Source organism: Hippichthys cyanospilos, chromosome 1 (assembly GCF_059441005.1).
Source record: "Hippichthys cyanospilos isolate Australia breed blue-spotted pipefish chromosome 1, RoL_Hcya_1.0, whole genome shotgun sequence".
Lineage (NCBI taxonomy): Eukaryota > Metazoa > Chordata > Actinopteri > Syngnathiformes > Syngnathidae > Hippichthys > Hippichthys cyanospilos.
In genome coordinates, this window is record NC_142369.1 from 24,555,425 (window position 1) to 24,574,542 (window position 19,118).

Below are 19,118 nucleotides of genomic sequence, written 5' to 3' on the forward strand. Positions count from 1 at the left end.
TTTCTGTGGTTATCATTATTTAATCAGGGAAAAGCGTAGACCACAAGGGCAGCAGAATATCTTCTATGGTAACAAAAGTTGACACTGAATTTAATCAGTCATGTTAAAGAGAACGGCCAAGCTGTGTTTGAATATGGGACACTCAATGTTGCTTGACATAGTCAAGCTTTTATCTTTTACCAAAATATAGGGCCCATTCCTATTAATTTACACCACTCAATCTTCACATTGTAGCTTTTTTTTTCGATGCCATGTGCCCTCATCATGGTCGCCAAAGTGCGACAGAGGAATGGAGAGTGGATGTTTTACCAGACTAGATCAGACATTTAAGAAAATCCATTTTTCCAGAAATTTCTCATGGCCACCACACCCTTAAACAAGGGTCACTAATGCAATAGATAGGACTAAGGTTGGCTTTTTAGCAATTTTATCATGCATTGAAAAGTGTTATCAAATAATTTGCACAAGAAATGCATAAGGTTTTAATTTTGTTAAGAGTGCTATACGTGATGGAAATTAGAGGAATTAAGGTCCATCCAAAAAACAAACAAACAAAAAAAAAACACTTTGTTGGGCTAATGCCAGCCTCGAATCAACTGTCCATTATGAACTTGTTCCACATTTACACATTTGTCACCATTACTCTTGGTTGCAGGACACATTTGCCATATATATATATATATATATATATATATATATATATATATATATATATATATATATATATATATATATATGTATATATATATATATATATATATATATATATATATATATATATATATATATATATATACATATATATATATATATATATATATATATATATATATATATATACATATATATATATATATATATATATATATATATATATACATATATATATATATATATATATATATATATATATATATATATATATATATATATATATATATATATATATATATATATTATATATATATTTATTTGAGAATTCGAATTCTCCCAACTCCTATATATTTGTGTTCGTATTATATAAAACTCATGAAACATTTTTGGGTGTATTTGCACCATTTATTAGATTTATATACAAAAATGGAATAATTAAATATGGACAAAAGTACTGATTGACACAGATTCGACAAATGCATGGTCAGAGAAGTATAGGGAGGAAGAATTTGACTTCCGCAAACATCGTTGCGGCAAACTAGGAACAGAGTGTGTGAGGAAGGGCCACTCACCCAACACCAGTGCCCTTACAGATGTTTTTTGGGGGAGGCGTTTGGGCGGTTTTTGTGGGTAATGGCCAGTACTGGGAGTGTGCATCTCTTCTCAAAAGACAATTTATTATTGCTGTCAATACGTAGGGTGGAAACCAATCAAGAACGATTTGCTTTAGAAAGTGGAACAATTCAATTTGCTTTGATTCAATGTACTCAAATGTTTTAAATCAAAAAGCGACAATTCTTTTCCAACCGCTTTTAGTACACCACTTCTATATGTACCAATACTTTTGTCCATATTGTCAAAACGGACAACTGTAGGTTTGCTCGGGCTGCGGTCGTCCTATTTTTCTGTCACAAAAATGGCAGAATCCAACAGGATGTGTGCTGGAGTTCAGGCATTACAGAAGTGCTTGTTGACCACAGGTTGTACTGTTCATCCCTTGCCGGACTGCAAGATTCACCAGTAACTTTGACATTACATGTTGGCCCAGCGCCATGCACACCTGATTAGAATATCAGCTTCTTCACAGTAGCTGAAAATCAAAGACACAATATTCATAGAATTAAGTACAATAACAAAAATGTCTGCATTCAACTTAAACAGCACACAATCATACTAGAAACAAGTAATGTACTTTTTAAGCACCAAGAAAGTCTTTGTCTTCAAATTCTTGGGAATTTACTAGAGCTGAAAGCATAAGGAACAGTCAACCCAGATATTTTCAAAAGCCCAGGAGCAGACGGAAAAGCTTTGAACCTCCCATGAACACCAAAGCAAATCACGCCTTCCCACAATCCTCTTATAAAATGCAGAAATGTGTGTGTGTGTGTGTGTTCGCCTCTACTGTATAATGAAACGTGCGGGCAACACCCTTTGGAATTGCTACTTTCAATGGGCCGATTTATATGCCAGATATAAATAGCCATGACTGGAAGGCTCGCTCAGGTTATAGTCAGTCTTTTCATTAAGTTTCCATTCCATCTGGACTGACAGACAGTCCGTTAGTTTGTCGCTGATGGACAGCTGTTCTGCTGATGAAGAGCGTCAAACTTACAGTATAAATATTACGGACTAATGATGACGGGTACCAGGGTAATGAAGAATGATGGACTGGCAAAATTTTGTTAATTAGTCGCCCCCCTGCAAAGATTTATATAAAAATGCAAATAAGAGTAGCATCAGATTCCCTGGGAAAAGTTTTAAGCTGATTTCATTGGAGTGTTCAATATCCCTGACTATGCATGTTTTGGGGAATGTGGGAGGAAAACATTGTTCCTGGAGAAAACCCACGCGGGCACATGGAGAACATGCAAACTTCATACGGGAAGGCCAGAGCCTGAATCGGACCCACGAACGCTGCATGAGGCGTAGATTTGCAATATGTATTGGTATAGCTATTTGTTTTGTATCTAAATAAAAAGTTATTCAGATAGTACATCCCAATGAAAGAAAAATGAATAGCTCAACCTATACTTGCACTTGCGTGCTAGTTTTTCAATTTTTTTATTGGGAGCAGCACGATGGAAGACTGTTTCGCACTTGTGCCAGACTGGTTATCATGTCTGCCTCATAGTTCAAACGTGTCATGTTCACATCCAAGAGAAAATGGATGGATGGATGTTTAAAAAACAATGAATGAATGAATGCAAAAATATGCCTCATCAGTGCAGTGATAGACTGCCTGCATGGCCTGGGATCCATAAGGATGAAATAGAAACTTAAAAACAAATTAAAATTTGAATACAAAAATAAACATGAAAGCTGGCGTATTTCTAAAAGTAATTAATAATCCAGCGCTACAGAGGCTGAGCCTGCCATGAGGACGCATGAAACAAGCACTTGATGGGACACTGGCGCTGGTCTTCAAAGCGCGGTTCTCTGACGTTCTTAAAGACTACTTATGATATATAAGGCATAGTTATTATCTGACATAGGGAAAAGCTACTTTCAGAAGTTTGAGAAATGGTCCGCCTAAAGAAAGGAATAAAATAAGAATCTATATTATTTTTGCAATTTCATAATTAACTTAGACATATGTACACATGCATACACACATACAAATACTGTTGTGTGTTGTTCAGTTTCTATATATTATAGATATTTTTGGGGTGTGTGTAAAGAGGCCCACACTTCTTAAAACTGATTAAAATTGTGGATACGCTGGTATCTAGTGCATTTCATTTACCATTTTAATCTAATTGGATTTTTCATCTTTTAGGACTAGGATGTGTTTTTGCTTTTTTTTTTAACAGACTGATGAAATTTGCTGACTGAAGTGCCTTCATGATAATGATGATGGACTGACAATCATGATTTAGTATGGCGAGGGGAAAAAAAAAATGAGGAATGGATGATGATTGATGGGTGCCCAGTTTGATGATGAATATTTGGTAATATACCCACCTCTGCTTGTTTCCAGGCCTTCTATTTTTCTCTTGAGCCCGATCGTTTCCTTCTCTCGCAGAATTTCAGCTGAGCAGTTGGGTCGAGGAAGTTGGGGGCCAGGTGTGGGACCAGGCCGATTGCTGAAGTATTTCATTTTTAGAGCCTGTTTGTTATGTGTAAACAATAGAGTATCACTGGTAAATAATGGCTTTACACCACAGTTGGAAATCTTAAGATGTCACCTCGATATGTTTTATTAAAACAAATCAGTTTCAAGATCACCTGTGTAGCTGTGGTCCTAGTTGAGGGGTTAAATGTGAAAAGGCCATGGAGCAACTCCAGTAAATCATCTGTAGCTGCACTAAATATGTGCTCAAGAGGTGTGCCTGGAAATATTTTAAATGGCATATAGTCTGGTAGACTACTTACTCCCTGTAAAGCAAAACAAATACAACCAATTATTTTTACGGGAAAAAAACAAGAAAGACCAAATGGGCAAAACCAATGCGTACCGGCCATATCTCCTCTGTAGGTGTCCCGAGAGCCTCAAAGATCTTGGTCAGCTGGTCAAGATCGGAGTCTCCAACAAGAAATGGTAACTATATTAAAAAGAACACATAAAAACATGATCACAGATGAAATGTTTTACATTTTTTACCATAAAATATTTGGGTACCCGAAGGAGTAACTCTGCTAGGATGCATCCAACAGCCCACATGTCAACACCTACTCCATACATTCGGGCGCCAAATAGAAGCTCAGGAGAGCGGTACCACCTAGGAAAGATACACAATTGTTTGTGGCACAAACACAGTTGACACATCTTTAAAAACAAACATGCAAAAACACACCTTTTGGTACACCATTAGGAAAACCTCAACAATGTAATGAAATCCATCTAGCCATTTTCCAGATCACTTATCCTCAGTAGGTTCGTGGCTGATTTGGACACTATCAACGTCAATCTTGGATGAGATGCATGGTAAGATTTGGATGGGTCGGAAGCCAATTGTAGGGCACATATAGGCAAACAATTGTTTACATGCCACATTACACCCCCCCCCCCCCCCCCCACACACACACACACACACACACAATTAAATTGTCAAGCATTGTAGATCTGGTAAATTTACTCATTCATTACCAGTGACGGCTAAAGATCTTACAGATCCATTCTTACAAGGCAATTTGTCAATAAATTGACAGCTATATAACTCACAAATACAGTACATTTTATAATGGCTGGCAGTGAATGAGTTAACACAGACAGTGAAAATTAATAGTAAATTAGTCACAGATTTATCTTCAACCAATTATTTAATCACTCAATCGAATGTCGAGCCTTTATAATTGCCGTCAACTTTCTTTCATTTTGGCCCTGCTCAGAGACTTATCCATGCAACAACACACACCTGGTAACAACGTGATGAGTGTAGACCCTGTTGGGACTGCCAAAGGCTTTGGCCAAACCAAAGTCAGCCAACTTCAACACTCCATTACCATCGAGCAGCAGGTTATTGGGCTTCAAATCCTGCAAATTAACAAGCTAATGTCAAGAAGAACAGTTTATATGCCTATGCTCCTTCTAAATATGCTTTCGCCGTCTTCTTGAGCAGCTATCATTTCAATTACACAGCCAGAAAGAGTGCTGTCTGCATTACAAAATTTACTGGTGATATGTGATTTTTCCATTGGAGCAACATTTGAAGCATAACTGTGTACATGGGATATTTTGTCTTTACCCTGTGTAAGACCCAGTGTTGGTGCATGTACTCTAATCCTTGTAGAGTCATGAGGATGTATGCTTTGATGTGGGCTGGAGTCAAGACAAGGCTGGTGTCCTTGATGATCACCTTTAAAAAGAGGGAGAAATAGAGCATACAGCAAATTCAGCTGCATGGCTGTGATTTACAATCTATAATTAAAGATGATGTCAAAGAAGTGGCGCAGCTACGTTCAGTGAGAACAGATCGCCCTTCGAAGTGCTACTTGTTCCACCCAGGCAAGAAATATAATCCCCCACCTTTTAAATGAGTAAGCTTTTAGCCATGGCTTTTGGGTACAGCATCATATTTCATAAGAGATGCTAATGGTACAAATTGAACATTAGCGCCAAGAGTAGAAAGTTATTGATTTTTTTTTTAAAGTGCTGTAATCTTGGTCATTATTTATGAGTGTCTTGCTTGAAAATGCTAAACGTGTAGGAACAACACCTTGTGGAATAATGTACTTAATTTCATGCTAGTACTGGTTTTCTTATTACATGGTAAATATTTTTTTCTCTAGAACAAGTGACTGTACACACTAATATTTTTTTTTCTCATTTTATCCCTGGCTTGGCCCTTCTGAAACAAAGATGTCAAAATAACTAATACATTGGTGAATCAATAGTGAAAGCAAATTCTCTAAGTCCAATAGCTTATATTTGAATTTCATAAATGATATACTCCTAACAGCAATATAATGGCAGATTGTAGAGAGATTTTAAATAGGAGGAATAGAATGTGTGCTAACTCGACACATTCTTATTGGATAGAGGATAGCAATGTGATGCACAGTATTGATACATATTTCATTCAAGGATTGCCAGTTTTACCTCCAAATCAGTTTCCATGAAATCAAAAACCAGACTGATGTTGGATTTGTGTCCAAATGCATCCAGCAGCTAAAACAAAAAGTTAGATACACTCTTTAAGTCCATTCTTAACGTGTGGAAACACAAGAGTAACACAAAATACAATGCATCTACCCCAATAATATTTGGATGATGGAGCTCCTGGAGTAGTTTGATCTCTCGTAGGGCAGTCCTGTTAATACCTACAAATATAAATTGGCATAGATGTCTTTACAGAGTTGTTGTACATACGTTACAGGGTCGGCCAAATGAATCAGAACTCACCATCTTTAGCTTCAGTTCTGTGGCCAACTTTAATCTAATGGGGAAAAAATATGAATATACATGAACCGGAGTAGTGGAAAGCTGTAGTTCATGATATAAAGTAAGCTCTTACCTTTTTTATGGCGACTATAGTGTCGGTTGTTTTGTCTCTGGCTTTGTACACTGTGGCAAACTACACAACAGAGATGGATATATGGATTATTTTAATAAGATTGAGGGCAATTCATTATGCTCACTATAAAACCCCAAGAGGATATTCAACTCATTCTCGAATGTACAATGTATTTCTGTTGCAATGCACACCAAACACATGGACCATTCACCAAACACCTCTTCAATTTGCCAGATTTTTATTCCATTAATGTTTGATGATGTCAAAATAAAGAATTTGAAGTTTGAGCATCCTCGCTCAAATGGTTTTCAAGTGACAGCCCTAAACAGTTTGAATACCATGCCCAATTTCGAGAATTGAACACCAAACTCTGGACATTGTTTGGAAGCCCTCATCTTTTGTTTTAAGGTAGCTACAGACATTCTATATGTAGTTTAATCTTGTCTATCACGACCTGCACAAAAACTAAACTATCATAGATGTATCTTTTTCAGAGATATTTATCCTTCAAAAGTGGATATTTGACAGACAAAATAACGTTTTGAGATTTTGGAGGTCCATATCTTGGAAATGATTTGTATTGGGAGGGGTTTCAACTGATGTATCATATTTGTATTTATTTAGAGAGATTCAAAGTACTGACTTTTGGTGGGGACAAGGAAGGGCTGCGAATATGGCTGTAGGACAAAACGATCATTTTGAACCACTTAGTTCTGGCACCTCGTAGGCCAGGTGGACACAGGATGATGACAATGAGCTTTTTACCCATCAACCTTTCGTCAACATTTTGAACCATTAAAACGTTTTCTTATCATAAACCTTGACTGTGAACTAAACCTTTGCTGATGGTACTATTTTTGGATTGAAAAATTTAATGACACATCCTAGATCAAGAAGGTAGGTTAACTGCTGAATTAACTGTCTACAGTATTCACGTTTCTGGTAGTAAAAACGTATCCATTCAATTGAATACAGACTAGAACATGGAATACATCAGTCTCAGCGAAAAAGACCTCATACCGGCATTTTAGTATTAGGTGGGTGGTGAACATATTTCAATGGGCGTCACTGGAACGCAAATTGTCATTACTCATGGTCAGACCCGGACCCTTTGCCCCGCGAATGGTAGGGGATGCATTTCGTTGCACGCACATACGCTGACTATTGTTTGTAAGAAGCACATCAGTGACAAGAAACACTACGACATAATTCAGTGCCAAGCCAAATGGTTAATGATCTTCCACGTGGTTATGTCCATTCAAACAATAAGAGCGAAGTGTGAGTAAAATAATTCCGGTGGATCATAGTTCCTCGAAACTGAATACGTCAGCCTTCACTGAGTTTGAGAAGTGGCGATAGTGTCACGCGATCGTGGTAAAAACAGATAGTATACACTATTTCTACACAAAAAATGTGTATTATAGTGTGAAACCGATCGGCAGTCACATCATCTAAATCACACTGCCGATGAAAGAAATGTTGATCATCACCGAGTTCTCGTGTGCACAGCAAATGCTTTGTTGACGTTAACAACCTGGTTGCTAGCAAGTTTCTAGCTTTAGCCCATGCGAGTAGAGGGCCAGAACTCACAATCGAAATAGATTTTAACAGTGGAAAAAGAAGTCTTGGATCTATACCGCTCACCTGGCCCTCTCCGAGAAAATCCAACTTTTCGTACCGCTTGGCTCGAGACTTTACATCAAGCGCCATGGTAAAATGACACACCGAGCTCCATGAATGTCAACTTCCGCCTTGTTAAAGGTCTAAAAGTAGTGTTTCCGGGTTTAAAAAGAAAACCGTCTTATTTGGCGCGGCACTGCCATCTACTGGTTTGTCATGTAAACTCGTGGAGGTGACGTAAATAAACGGCTCCGAAAAGGCCTTCCTTCATTGTAGATAACTTAAGAAAAATGAGACATACTCCCTTTAAATGTTGGCGGGGTTGTTAGGATGTCCGCCTCACAGTTTAGAGTACCAAGTACACATCCAGCTCACTCCAGCTTCCTGTGTGGAGTTTGCATGTTCTCCCAGAGCCTGCGTGGCTTCTCTCTGGTTACTCCAGTTTCTTCCCACATCCCAAAAAATATGCATGGTAGATGTGTAGGACACTCTAAACTGTCCGCAGGTGTGACTGGGTGTGTGAATGGTTGTTTGTCTCTTTGTGCGCTACTGTATGATTGGCTGGCAACCAGTCCAGGGTGTCCCCTGCCCACTGCCTGAAGACTGCTGGGATAGGCACCAGTTAGCCACGACTCTAATGAGGATAAAGCTGCTACAGATACTCGATGGGTGGATTTGAAATGTTTAACAAGTAATTCCACTATTTTTCTTGGCAAAGGCAAAGGCTTTAGAAGCATTCCACAATTCAGAGAATTTTGTTTCCAAATTTAATTAAATTAGTTTTGCTATAATTTTACAACGTGATTCCCTTAATATTTGATAATGATGGCAATGGCTTAAGTAGTTTTTTGAAATTCAGGAAAATTGTAAATGATGAACACACACACACACACACACACAAATAATAATAATAACAATAATAATAATAATAATAATAATAATAACCATTATTATTGCAATGACAATAATAATAATAATAATAATAATAATAATAATAATAACCATTATTATTGCAATAATAACAACAACAACAATTATTATTATTATTATTATTATTATTATTATTATTATTATTATTATTATTATTATTATTATTATTATTGTCAGTAGCAGTTGGAGCAGCAGGAGGTAGTAGTAGTAGTAGTAGTTGTTGTAGTTGTAGTCATAATAGTAGTATTTATAATAGTGTGAGACTTCATCTAACATGCATCTCACTACTTTAGCCTAATGTTAAAATCTTGTGTATTGTATATACTACTTGGACAACCCTATAATTCCCCCTCTCATGAAGATATTGTTTTCCCAAACGTTTGAACAGCTCTGTGTATTATGCAATAGATTCAATTTCAAAATAAAACAAAAATAAACAATCCCTGACAGCATACAAATCCAAACTAAAATGTGGTGGAAGAATGATTTCACTTTACCTATAGAATTGTCAGTACAGTATTTGCAAATAATACATCCGTGATGTGACTAATAGAAAACAGTCCTCACGTTTTGGCTTTAAAAAATTCTTAAATGTATTTTCCTTTAGCAGCTTGACATTAGCCTCCTGGGAATATCTCTGTCAGTGAGCAAGCTTTTGTGATCCATGCACCACTGAACACATCTCTACATCCCATCTCCATACACAGTAGATGCCCTCACATCCCACAGGATTAGCCACGGATGCTCTCTTATGACCCTCCTTGCTTCGTCTTTTTCTCTCTTCTCTCTCTCTTTCGCACACATACACACATGCACACATACACACGCACACACACAACACACACACATGGCATTCCTTTTCATGTTACATTTGACAAGAGAAGTGTGAAGGATAAGCGGGCCCAGTACACCCCTCACTCTACCCTCAGATGCACATGCGCATTCTGTATGTATGCTGACAGCTCACAGACGTGACTGACAGCGCCGTATGTGCTCACGCAACCATTTCTTCTTAAGACTTTTGCAGCAGTCTTTCCTGGCATCCTATTATCAACCTCTAGAGACACTTAGACAGGCCTTAATGTGGATCATGACTGTCCAGTGGTAGACATAACTGAAAAACACTTTGATCACTAGCTGTTAAAACAAATGTGACATGTTGATACCCTTGTCTAATTCAGATATGATTTGAGTGCGTTCTTACGCGTGTTCCTCTCACGTCTCTTTCTGTGACTGCTCTGCATGTGTAGAGAGTCGGCTGAGTTATAGAGGCGTAAGTGCTTCTGCTGGCGTTTATATAGTTTGTCACAGTAAATCTCATGATCGCAATGGTAACGTTATGCACACTAACTCACTCTGGTTATGTGTCACTTTAGCAGATGGAGATGCAGCTGAGTTGGTGTGTATGTGCACATGCATACCGGGCAGGGGTGTGAAACCGCAAGGCTGTTTATCAAACTTGTAGGAAGTGGGTGTTGTTGAGCGAGTACTTGTCGTCGCACCACATCCTGTTTCAGGGAGGCTGAGAATGCGCACATGAGGTACTGTTGACGATGTGTACACAGTGGCCACAACACAGAGGCACATAAAAACACACACAAAAAAAATAGAGATTTGATTATCTCAGACCAGCCGTATCTAAAGTTTACCAACTTATTTTGAGGTGAAATACATGTTTTACAATAGGATATATATATATATATATATATATATATATATATATATATATATATATATATATATATATATATATATATATATATATATATATATATATATATATATATATATATATATATATATATATATATATATATATATATACTTTTTTATTTTTTTTAATGCCAGGGGGTGAACAAGCTACAGCCTGGAGCACTCTGTTCTTTAATAATCAGGCTCAAAGAGTAGTAGTGTGATCAAGAGTCCTAGAGGGGCATGTACTGTAGAGAGAGGGCTAATATGGCAATAGCCTCAGCACCCCACTTTCAAGAAAAATCATCTGAGCATGTTCGTCGTGGATTGTAGTGGAAAGAAGACGTTAGGTTTGGTTCTTCATGTATTAGTTGCTATCAGTCAATGTTGTCATACTATCTGTCACATCTAGTTTGTCACCTACTGTAGTTGGAGTTGCTACAATAACAGTCTGTCAGGGTGGCAAAGCCGCCTTAATAGTTTCTAGTCTAGGTTTGGACTTTCAGTCCGAGTCAGTTTTCCGAGTCAAGTTCTACAAGTGTGGTTTCCGCGTCTAGTTTTCTGAGTCGTACATTGGATTTTTGTGTATAAAGACTTTCTTCTTTTTCAATTCTGTCCTCTGGGTCTGCTTCTGGGTCTAAATTCTGTTCTTCAGGTGACAGGACGTCATATTGAAGGAGGATCCTGTAGTGATTGAGGAGTATCATCTCGATAAACCTTTTATCATCTCATAGCACACAGCAAGTGCTGTGATGATTTAGAGCTAATAATGAAACCTCGTCATCTAGCCATGCCAACAACACATACTGTAGTGACAGGCAAAACAATTAAATCCTCATCCAGTGGATGAAGAAAGCACCGTACATTCCGTAATTCATTCTGTGTGAATGGATCAATGGATGTTTGAGGCTTCTGCTCAAGAAAATATCCTTTCTTTCCGTTGACTTGTTTTCATACATCACCCACAATACATGATGTACTCGTCATACATTAGACTGTTATGTTGACAGATGTTTTCAAAGGAGCTTCCAAGCTTGTACTGAATGTGTCAACGATGAATGAGTCAGCGCAATCACAGTCAAGAGTGTGTTTGTCATACACCTGCTCTTTATGTTTCTCAAAGTGAATGCACTCACAGTGCAGCTGCTTTTGGCTGCATGCACACTTTTAATGCAACAGGATGTTTAAGGTTGGACGGAGGAGGTGTGAAGGTTTGCACGTGCCGCGACACACTGAATCTGGTTCCTGAGAACAAAATATGATTATTGTTGACTAACTTTTTTTTTAATGTTGTCATGGAATATTAGTAGTTTAACATTTTAAAAGAGATTTTCTGACCCATCAAAAATGTGGTTCCGCACCAGCACATAAACCAGAGCACCTTGCACATACCAGCACCACTGATTGAAGAGTCAATACCACTAAATCCACTGTTATATTAGCAGAAGAGTCTGAAGAATAGAGGCAGTCACAGACTAATTTGCTGTCATTTGTGTGGTGCACATCCAAGGAAGCTTATGAATATTGTCAAGATCGTTTGAAGTCAGCAGTCACTTTGAATAAATAGGGAGACATGTTTTGTTGCCTCCCTGTTTGTCCAGTATCTGAAAATCAGCAAACACGTGTACAGAACTTTAAGATGAACTCATTTAATTACTTGCCTCGATGAAAGACAACAACGATGTGATATGTCCTCGCGAGTTGTCGGCGATGGGAGCATTGTCAACTCTTCAGACGGTCAGAAACAGCATGGAGCCCACAGTTAGAAGTATTTAAGGTTATGGATTGTGTTACCTTCTGTCTCGGCTAACACCTACATTGTTTTTGGTTCTGGCCTATGGCTCCTGTCAGAAAGCAAAGCCACCCATCATGCCAATGGACGGCTATTGTGATACAATCATTTTTTTAATAATTTAAAAAAAAAAAAAAAAACATCCCTGCCCTGGGCCTTGCATTGCAAAAGCTGTCCTTTGGCGTATTGTGTGCATAAATATGTGACTTTCAAAAGCACTTTGATCTCTGTGTGGTGTAAATAAAGCGGAATATAATTACACTCCATTTAACATATCATCATAGACAGCAACAAGATTTGGTATACAAGCCCACAAGAAGTGAGAGAAAGTGCCTGACATTAAAAGGTATTCTTGTCAATTGTCTTTAGCAGGTCAATTATGTAGAAGGTAGTAGTCTCACATTGGTTTATGTCAGCGTATCAGGAGCAAGTGATTGTGTTACCAAGGAGTCATTTACTTCATTAACCCAGCTAGATCGCTGAGGCTTTGCTAATCAACCTTGTCACACGTCCCATTAATTCATCACTCGATCAGCAGGGCTCTCGCCTTCCCTGACTTGCACACGCGCAAACACAAATTGCGTTTTTGTTTCCTTCACAACACACAAGCACACACAGCATTATCAGACCAGACACTTTTTTTTTTATGCATCTATAGTCATGCCTCTGTCTGGTCTAACCCCATTAGCTGGGTCAGTCCCATGGGTTTCTCAGCTTTGATGAACCCTCTTCTGCCCTTTCAGATTAGTGGAGTCCCTGAGAAAAGCCCTTCATTGATGGGCTCCTCTTCCCTCTTACAATGTCATCTCAAGGTTATCATAATGACTCTCACTACTTTCCTTCGGATTTTCACGATAAGCTTTCCAAACTGTTTTATTAATGAACATAGCCGTTATTGACACCCATATCAATTAGATGTATCTCTTGGTTATTCTCATTTCAGCTATTTGGCAAGATGTTAAATCATTCTTTAATCATTTTCCTGCTTCTTTCACGTCATCTATTTAAAGAGAAACAGCAAAACTATTGCCACATCACACTGCATGATTGGTGCTAAATGAGCATGAGCGATATTCACTTTTTTGCATTGCAAATCAGGTCAGAGGAATTATTTACTTGCGGTCCCACTAGAGGCAATGAAACTCTTCCCGCATATAAAAGGCAGAGATGAAGGAATTGGGAAAGTGTGGAGTATGGAGTCTGATTAATGATACATTCATCTTTATATGTTAACTTAAAATGCGTGAGTGATTTCTTGTAGCTGTGAATAAAGATGGAAGAATGATCTTGATCACTCAAGCACAAATGTTGGCCTGTCTCTTTCTAGCCCTTCATAATTCAATATTTACAGTTTTAAGCCGGAAAACTGCTCCCTCTTGGCTGCCTGTATCTGGTTACCATGGCAACACATTTGAGAAAGACGAGTGCCATCTGTATGTGTCCACGTATCTGTGTGTAGTGGTTTCTGATACACTGCAATTGATTGGTTGTTGGGGAGCAGCTGTTGACCTCTTTAGTCTCAGGGGTCTCTTTGTATTCTTGCACATATTCCAAATCAATAGACACACACATGTGAACACTCTCACACACGTACACACTGACAGACGGGTGACAAATTAATAATTAATGGGTGGAGAAACATTACAAATGCAGATGTGTCTTGGCCAGAGGGATGACTGAATGTTTTAGTGGGTTTGAATTTCAACAGTCAGCATGTCTAGCCAGCACCCCTAATGTGTTAAGATGAAAATGATTCCTACCTTGACACAGTAATGATTTCAAAGTCTCTTTTTTTGTTTGTTTTTTCGTTTTGTGATTGATAAATTTGTCCTTAAGGTGCAATAAAACTAACTTGAAGAAGTGTGTCTATAAATACTGCCTAACCATAAAAAGATGATAATGTCATATTGTAAATAAAATATGCATTCATAAATTTGTACATAAATAATAAATGTTATGAATGATATGCTGCGGCTAACACACATGATGAATGGGGAGCCAGTATGACTTTATAAACCGGAACCACTCAGACATAGACAACAAAACAGGCAAAGCACCTCAGTAAGACATTTTGGCAATACGGCTGAGCATGGGGAAAAAAAAAAAAAAACTATCAATAATGACTATGCAAACTTTGAACTTTCAGCTTGTGCCCTGATATGCTGCTGAACACACAATCACAAGCACCTCCTGGACTAATGAAATACCTCTCAGAGCTTATTCTACTGACACAAAGAAACACAAAAGGTCAGGAGATATAATTTGCATTATCTGTTAATGTTAAATGGGATGCTTTCCATACAAGGAAGGTTAAATTTAGCATTAGAAGACAAAATAGCTGAAACTCTTGACAATGATGAATTGATGGAACGTCTATGGCTTGATGCGTCTCCACAGGGCTGTCGCTCTACATAGGTTTAAAACATCAGAAAAAGAGCAGCTCGTTGCATAGTCTCAAGGAACACATGTTCAATTACGCCATGCTTATCAGCATCATCAAGAGTCATTTTAGTCATGGTTAATGAGCCAAACATGTCCTGTGGAGACAAAGACATTAAAACATGTTTATTGGTTCACCCAAGGGTTTGCATAGTGTTTCTCATAAAAATACATAATAAAACAGCATATGAGATTTATACGTATAGTTAGAGACTACAGAGAAAATTGCTCCAATGGAGGCCCCGCTTTTATACTTATATATGCTTTTGGACTTGCATGTAGCAGAATGTTTGCCTAAACACACTACAAGTACCAGCCCTCCGCAGTGAAATTTGAGTTGAGAGAACAATGTTTTGTCTTTGGTGTGGATATGACTGAGCGTGACCATTTGTTGTTGCAATTAAAGAGTCATGGCAATACAATAAATGTATGCAGTGTAGAAAGTAGGGGTTGTGCAAAAGACGATCTGATACGCTTTTTGATACATGGGGTACGAAAGCATTCGAGAACGGTTTAAATTGAAAGTGCGTAGATTCGATCGGGTTCGACTCTGGGATTATGACCCCATTCAATTGGGTGTGATGCAATTACCTTTTGTTGTTGTCATTTTACATCAATTTGAATGAACTTGTCACTACTGTAGAAACGACTTTACTTTGAAAGATAAATCACTCCAAAAATGACATTTCAGTATGTGTTTGTACGTATTTCAAAGTGGAATATTGTAACTCGGTTCAACTTCGTTTGATGGGATATACTGACATCTTTTAAATCAAATCTGATTTCTGGTCGTTTCTTTCGTTCTTTCATCTTTTTTTTTCTTAATGACAAAGTTAGAAGGAATTAAGGATCCAGCCATTTTAGGTGTTTATTTTTCTCCTCGGCCCGCGTGGGTTCTCTCCGGGCACTCCGGCTTCCTCCCACTCCCCAAAAACATGCATGGCAGGTGAATTGGACATACTAAATTGTCCTTCGGTGTGATTGGGCGCGTGATTGATAGTTCGTACCTGTGTGCCCTGTGATTGGCTGGCAACGAGTTCAGGGTGTCCCCTTGCCGACTGCCCGAAGCCAGCTGAGGTAGGCGCCAGCGAGCCTGCGACCCCTGTGGGGATAAGCGGCTATAGAAAATGGATGGATGGATGGATGGATGGATGGATGGATGGATGGATGGATGGATGGATGGATGGATTTTTTTTCCCGTGAGTGTACGTTTCAAAATACATCAAGTACAGGCCTTCAAGTAAAATGTGTTGCGACCAAGTCATGGAACGGATTCGGTGTCAAAGTCAAGGTTCCACCGCACTTCCTGGCCTTGTTCATGGCGGCCAGAAAGTGCGTTGTGTTGTCATGCCTCCGATTTTTACTTTGACCGTTTCAAGTGGCGGTCAGCTAGCTCACTGAGAAGACTGGGGAGGCGGGACAGGAGCGAGTACGTTTGGGGAGCATGAGATGGCGAGCAGGGCGAGTTGCCGCCAGGTGGAGGCGATGTCGCTCCTTTTGTCCGCCACTCTCCTCCTCTCTTGTGCTCAACCTCAGCACAGCTCAGCTCAGCTCAGTTCAGTCGGCTGGGTGAGATCATTACCAGACAGCGGGCTCCAGGCTCTGACATTCACCGATCGAGAGCAGAAGCGAGAGAGCTGCGAGAGTCCTAGCCTCGGTCCCATGCAAGCGGCGGGGGGAAGGCCACCTTCGAAAACACCGACTCTTTCCGCGCTGTCGCCTCGGCTCGAAAGCTCGGTTCCGTCGTTGACATTTGCCCGCTTGGAGCCGGTTCCTTCATGGATGCGGGTTTGTTTTGACTGCCCTAACAGTCTTCGCACGTCTCCTTCTCGCGTGCCCAGTGGAACGGATTTGTGAAGGATTTTAACTTGACGAAGCTCCGCCAGTGACCGGCGGTCCTGCAAAGGGCCCCGGGGACGCTTTCTGTCCGGCCGCCAGGCAAACCGCAAAGGGCCCCGGAGAGAGCTTCTTTCAGCTTGGAGTTGGACATAAACGTCTCTAATTGGATTCTTCCTCCCTTGGCGACATCTTTTTTTTTTCTGTCATCACATCGGCTGCATACCCCATTTCGCAATTTTCCCCCCTTACCAAAGCAACATTGACGCCATTTTCCTCGGGGTTTTGTGTCAAAAAGCATCCAAGTATATTCCTGGAGCGTGTGACAGCTCCCCGGGAGGCTGTCATCCTATCCGTCGCTTGTTTAAAAATGTGTCTAAACGGATTGTAAATGATCTTGATAAATAATTTACACGTCAGAGCTGAGTGTGTGACAACGTTAGACATGGGTAAGTGGCCTTCTGCACTTGAATACACCTCTCCTATTAATTGATGTTGGACATTTTCGGCATTGTGTCTGTTTGTGATTGATGCTGCCTTAATTATATATTTATTGTTACAAAATACCGTAGCCTCTAAGGTAAGGATTTTGGGCTTTGAGAGTTTTGGAAACATACTTGTTCATGTTTCCCCATTGACAAAGCTGCAGTTATTTTTGGGTGCCGTAATTTAACCTATTGAGTATTTGAGTGATTATTGAAACATGAGGGACGGAAATTCACCTTTTGACTCAGAGGGAAGCAGGTGCTATTGATGGACGAATATTACGCTGCAAGAAATCCAGTGGAATCTCCAAAGTCCACTGCCCCTAAAGTTGTAAAATTCTTAATTTACCAAAATTTTGAGGGAAAATATGCCCGTATAGTTGCACAAACTTGGAAGAGGCACTGTCGTGTTTTCGTGATGTTGGATCTCTGCATAGTGTGTGAGATATATCAGCAAATGTTTCAAGGCCTCAGTTGAGTGAATATCAAATCATGTATTTATTTAATTTGGCTTTTTTTTACTCTCCCCAAAGACAAACCAGTCCTAATAAGGAGGATTATTAATCATTATGCAAGAACATACATTAGAAATTACATACATGACTCATATTTGAAGTAGTATGTCACCTGCTTCACCATCTGTGCCGTCAAGTTATCAAAGTTAAGGCAGACGTTTGAGATATTTTGCCATTTGTAGAGGTCTGTGATGAGAAATGTTAAAACTGGGTTTTAAAATCTTTTAAAAAAAAGCCTTAGCGTGATTAATAATGTGGCTAACCCATTTATACACTGGTATGACAGATTTAAAAAAAAATCCATTGCATGCATAGGTGTTGGTCAACGACTAGTTTAGCCACTGAGGTTCACCTGAGTCTTTCAATATATTGCCATCTGAGTGGATAAAGGAACCATCAGTGGGACTCCACTTCAATCCCTCAAGGTACTTTGTAGAGTGTACACTAATGCAACCCTAATTATTGGCCTCCAAGGCACTGTCTATCAAGGGCGTTTTGTTTTCATTCTACCCTCTTAAACGTCATTCTTTAGCAGCTCCGAAGGGTTTCATGTGACCTCCTGGGTGTGTGACACCATGTACCACAGAATTATTCTGCCATACATCTGCAAGTGAGGCCTAAAAGGGGAAGGGAAGTAAGCGGTGGCTGTCAGCAGCCTCCACAAACCTCAGCCCTGAAAGATAAATAGACATGCATGAATTAACTGGGGAAAGTGTGGAAAATTCATCAGGTCTGTAGGATATATGGTGTGTGAGGTCTAGAAAAATAAGGATGACAAGCATATGAAGCAAGGTGCTTGTGATGAGGGGGAACTAATCGGATTCAGGTAAAACCAAAGCAGCATTTTGCAGTGCTAAAGAATGCTGGATAACAAATCACTTATTAGGTTATGGGATACCCGTGCAATCTTTAAATTCAAGTGTGAGGAATCAATAAGGTGCATCCCTATCCGAGCTAGATACCTCAGGTGGAAATAAGATCACAAGGAAAAGGGGGAGGGAATATGAACAGCATCCAAGGACAAGCCAAAGTGTTAGCAGGCTCTCTTAGCAAAATATCAGTTCTGGATCATCTTTTGGCAGAGGGTGAGAGGGAGAAGGCAAAGGGGTGAGGTGGCACCGAAATGAGGCAAACAAACACAGGTTGGTGGGCGTGAGGTGAGGGGGAGGAAGAGGGATGCTGTTGGAGAGTAGCGGAGGTG

General features: G+C 39.3%; 2 protein-coding genes across 2 annotated transcripts in view; one reads left to right on the top strand and one right to left on the bottom strand.

Moving 5' to 3' along the window:
- Positions 1 to 1,043: 1,043 nt before the first annotated feature.
- On the bottom strand, positions 1,044 to 8,369 carry cdk7 (cyclin-dependent kinase 7). The gene is made up of 12 exons (XM_088435131.1): positions 8,253 to 8,369; positions 6,609 to 6,668; positions 6,497 to 6,530; positions 6,347 to 6,414; positions 6,194 to 6,262; positions 5,340 to 5,450; positions 5,010 to 5,128; positions 4,274 to 4,373; positions 4,110 to 4,196; positions 3,880 to 4,029; positions 3,616 to 3,760; positions 1,044 to 1,744 (listed from the first exon to the last, which is right to left on the bottom strand). The coding sequence occupies exons 1-12, from the start codon at positions 8,316 to 8,318 to the stop codon at positions 1,719 to 1,721; spliced, it is 1,035 nt and encodes a 344-aa protein (XP_088291257.1). The 5' UTR covers positions 8,319 to 8,369; the 3' UTR covers positions 1,044 to 1,718.
- An 8,300-nt stretch (positions 8,370 to 16,669) lies between these two features.
- setbp1 (SET binding protein 1) overlaps positions 16,670 to 19,118 on the top strand; it is a 46,486-nt gene continuing 44,037 nt past the window's right edge. The window contains exon 1 of the mRNA XM_088434097.1: positions 16,670 to 17,366. The gene's annotated coding sequence lies outside the window, so the exon portion shown is untranslated. The remainder of the gene's footprint in view (positions 17,367 to 19,118) is intronic.

Bases quoted from the DNA above. Each gene is read 5' to 3' on its own strand.
- cdk7 (XM_088435131.1), bottom strand. From the start codon at position 8,318: ATGGCGCTTGATGTAAAGTCTCGAGCCAAGCGGTACGAAAAGTTGGAT. The intron at 6,415-6,496 runs GTGAGTTCTGAT...TTATATTTGTAG, and splicing joins CAGAACTGAAGCTAAAGATG to GTATTAACAGGACTGCCCTA. The intron at 4,374-5,009 runs GTGTGTGTTGTT...TATCTTTCCTAG, and splicing joins ACTCATCACGTTGTTACCAG to GTGGTACCGCTCTCCTGAGC.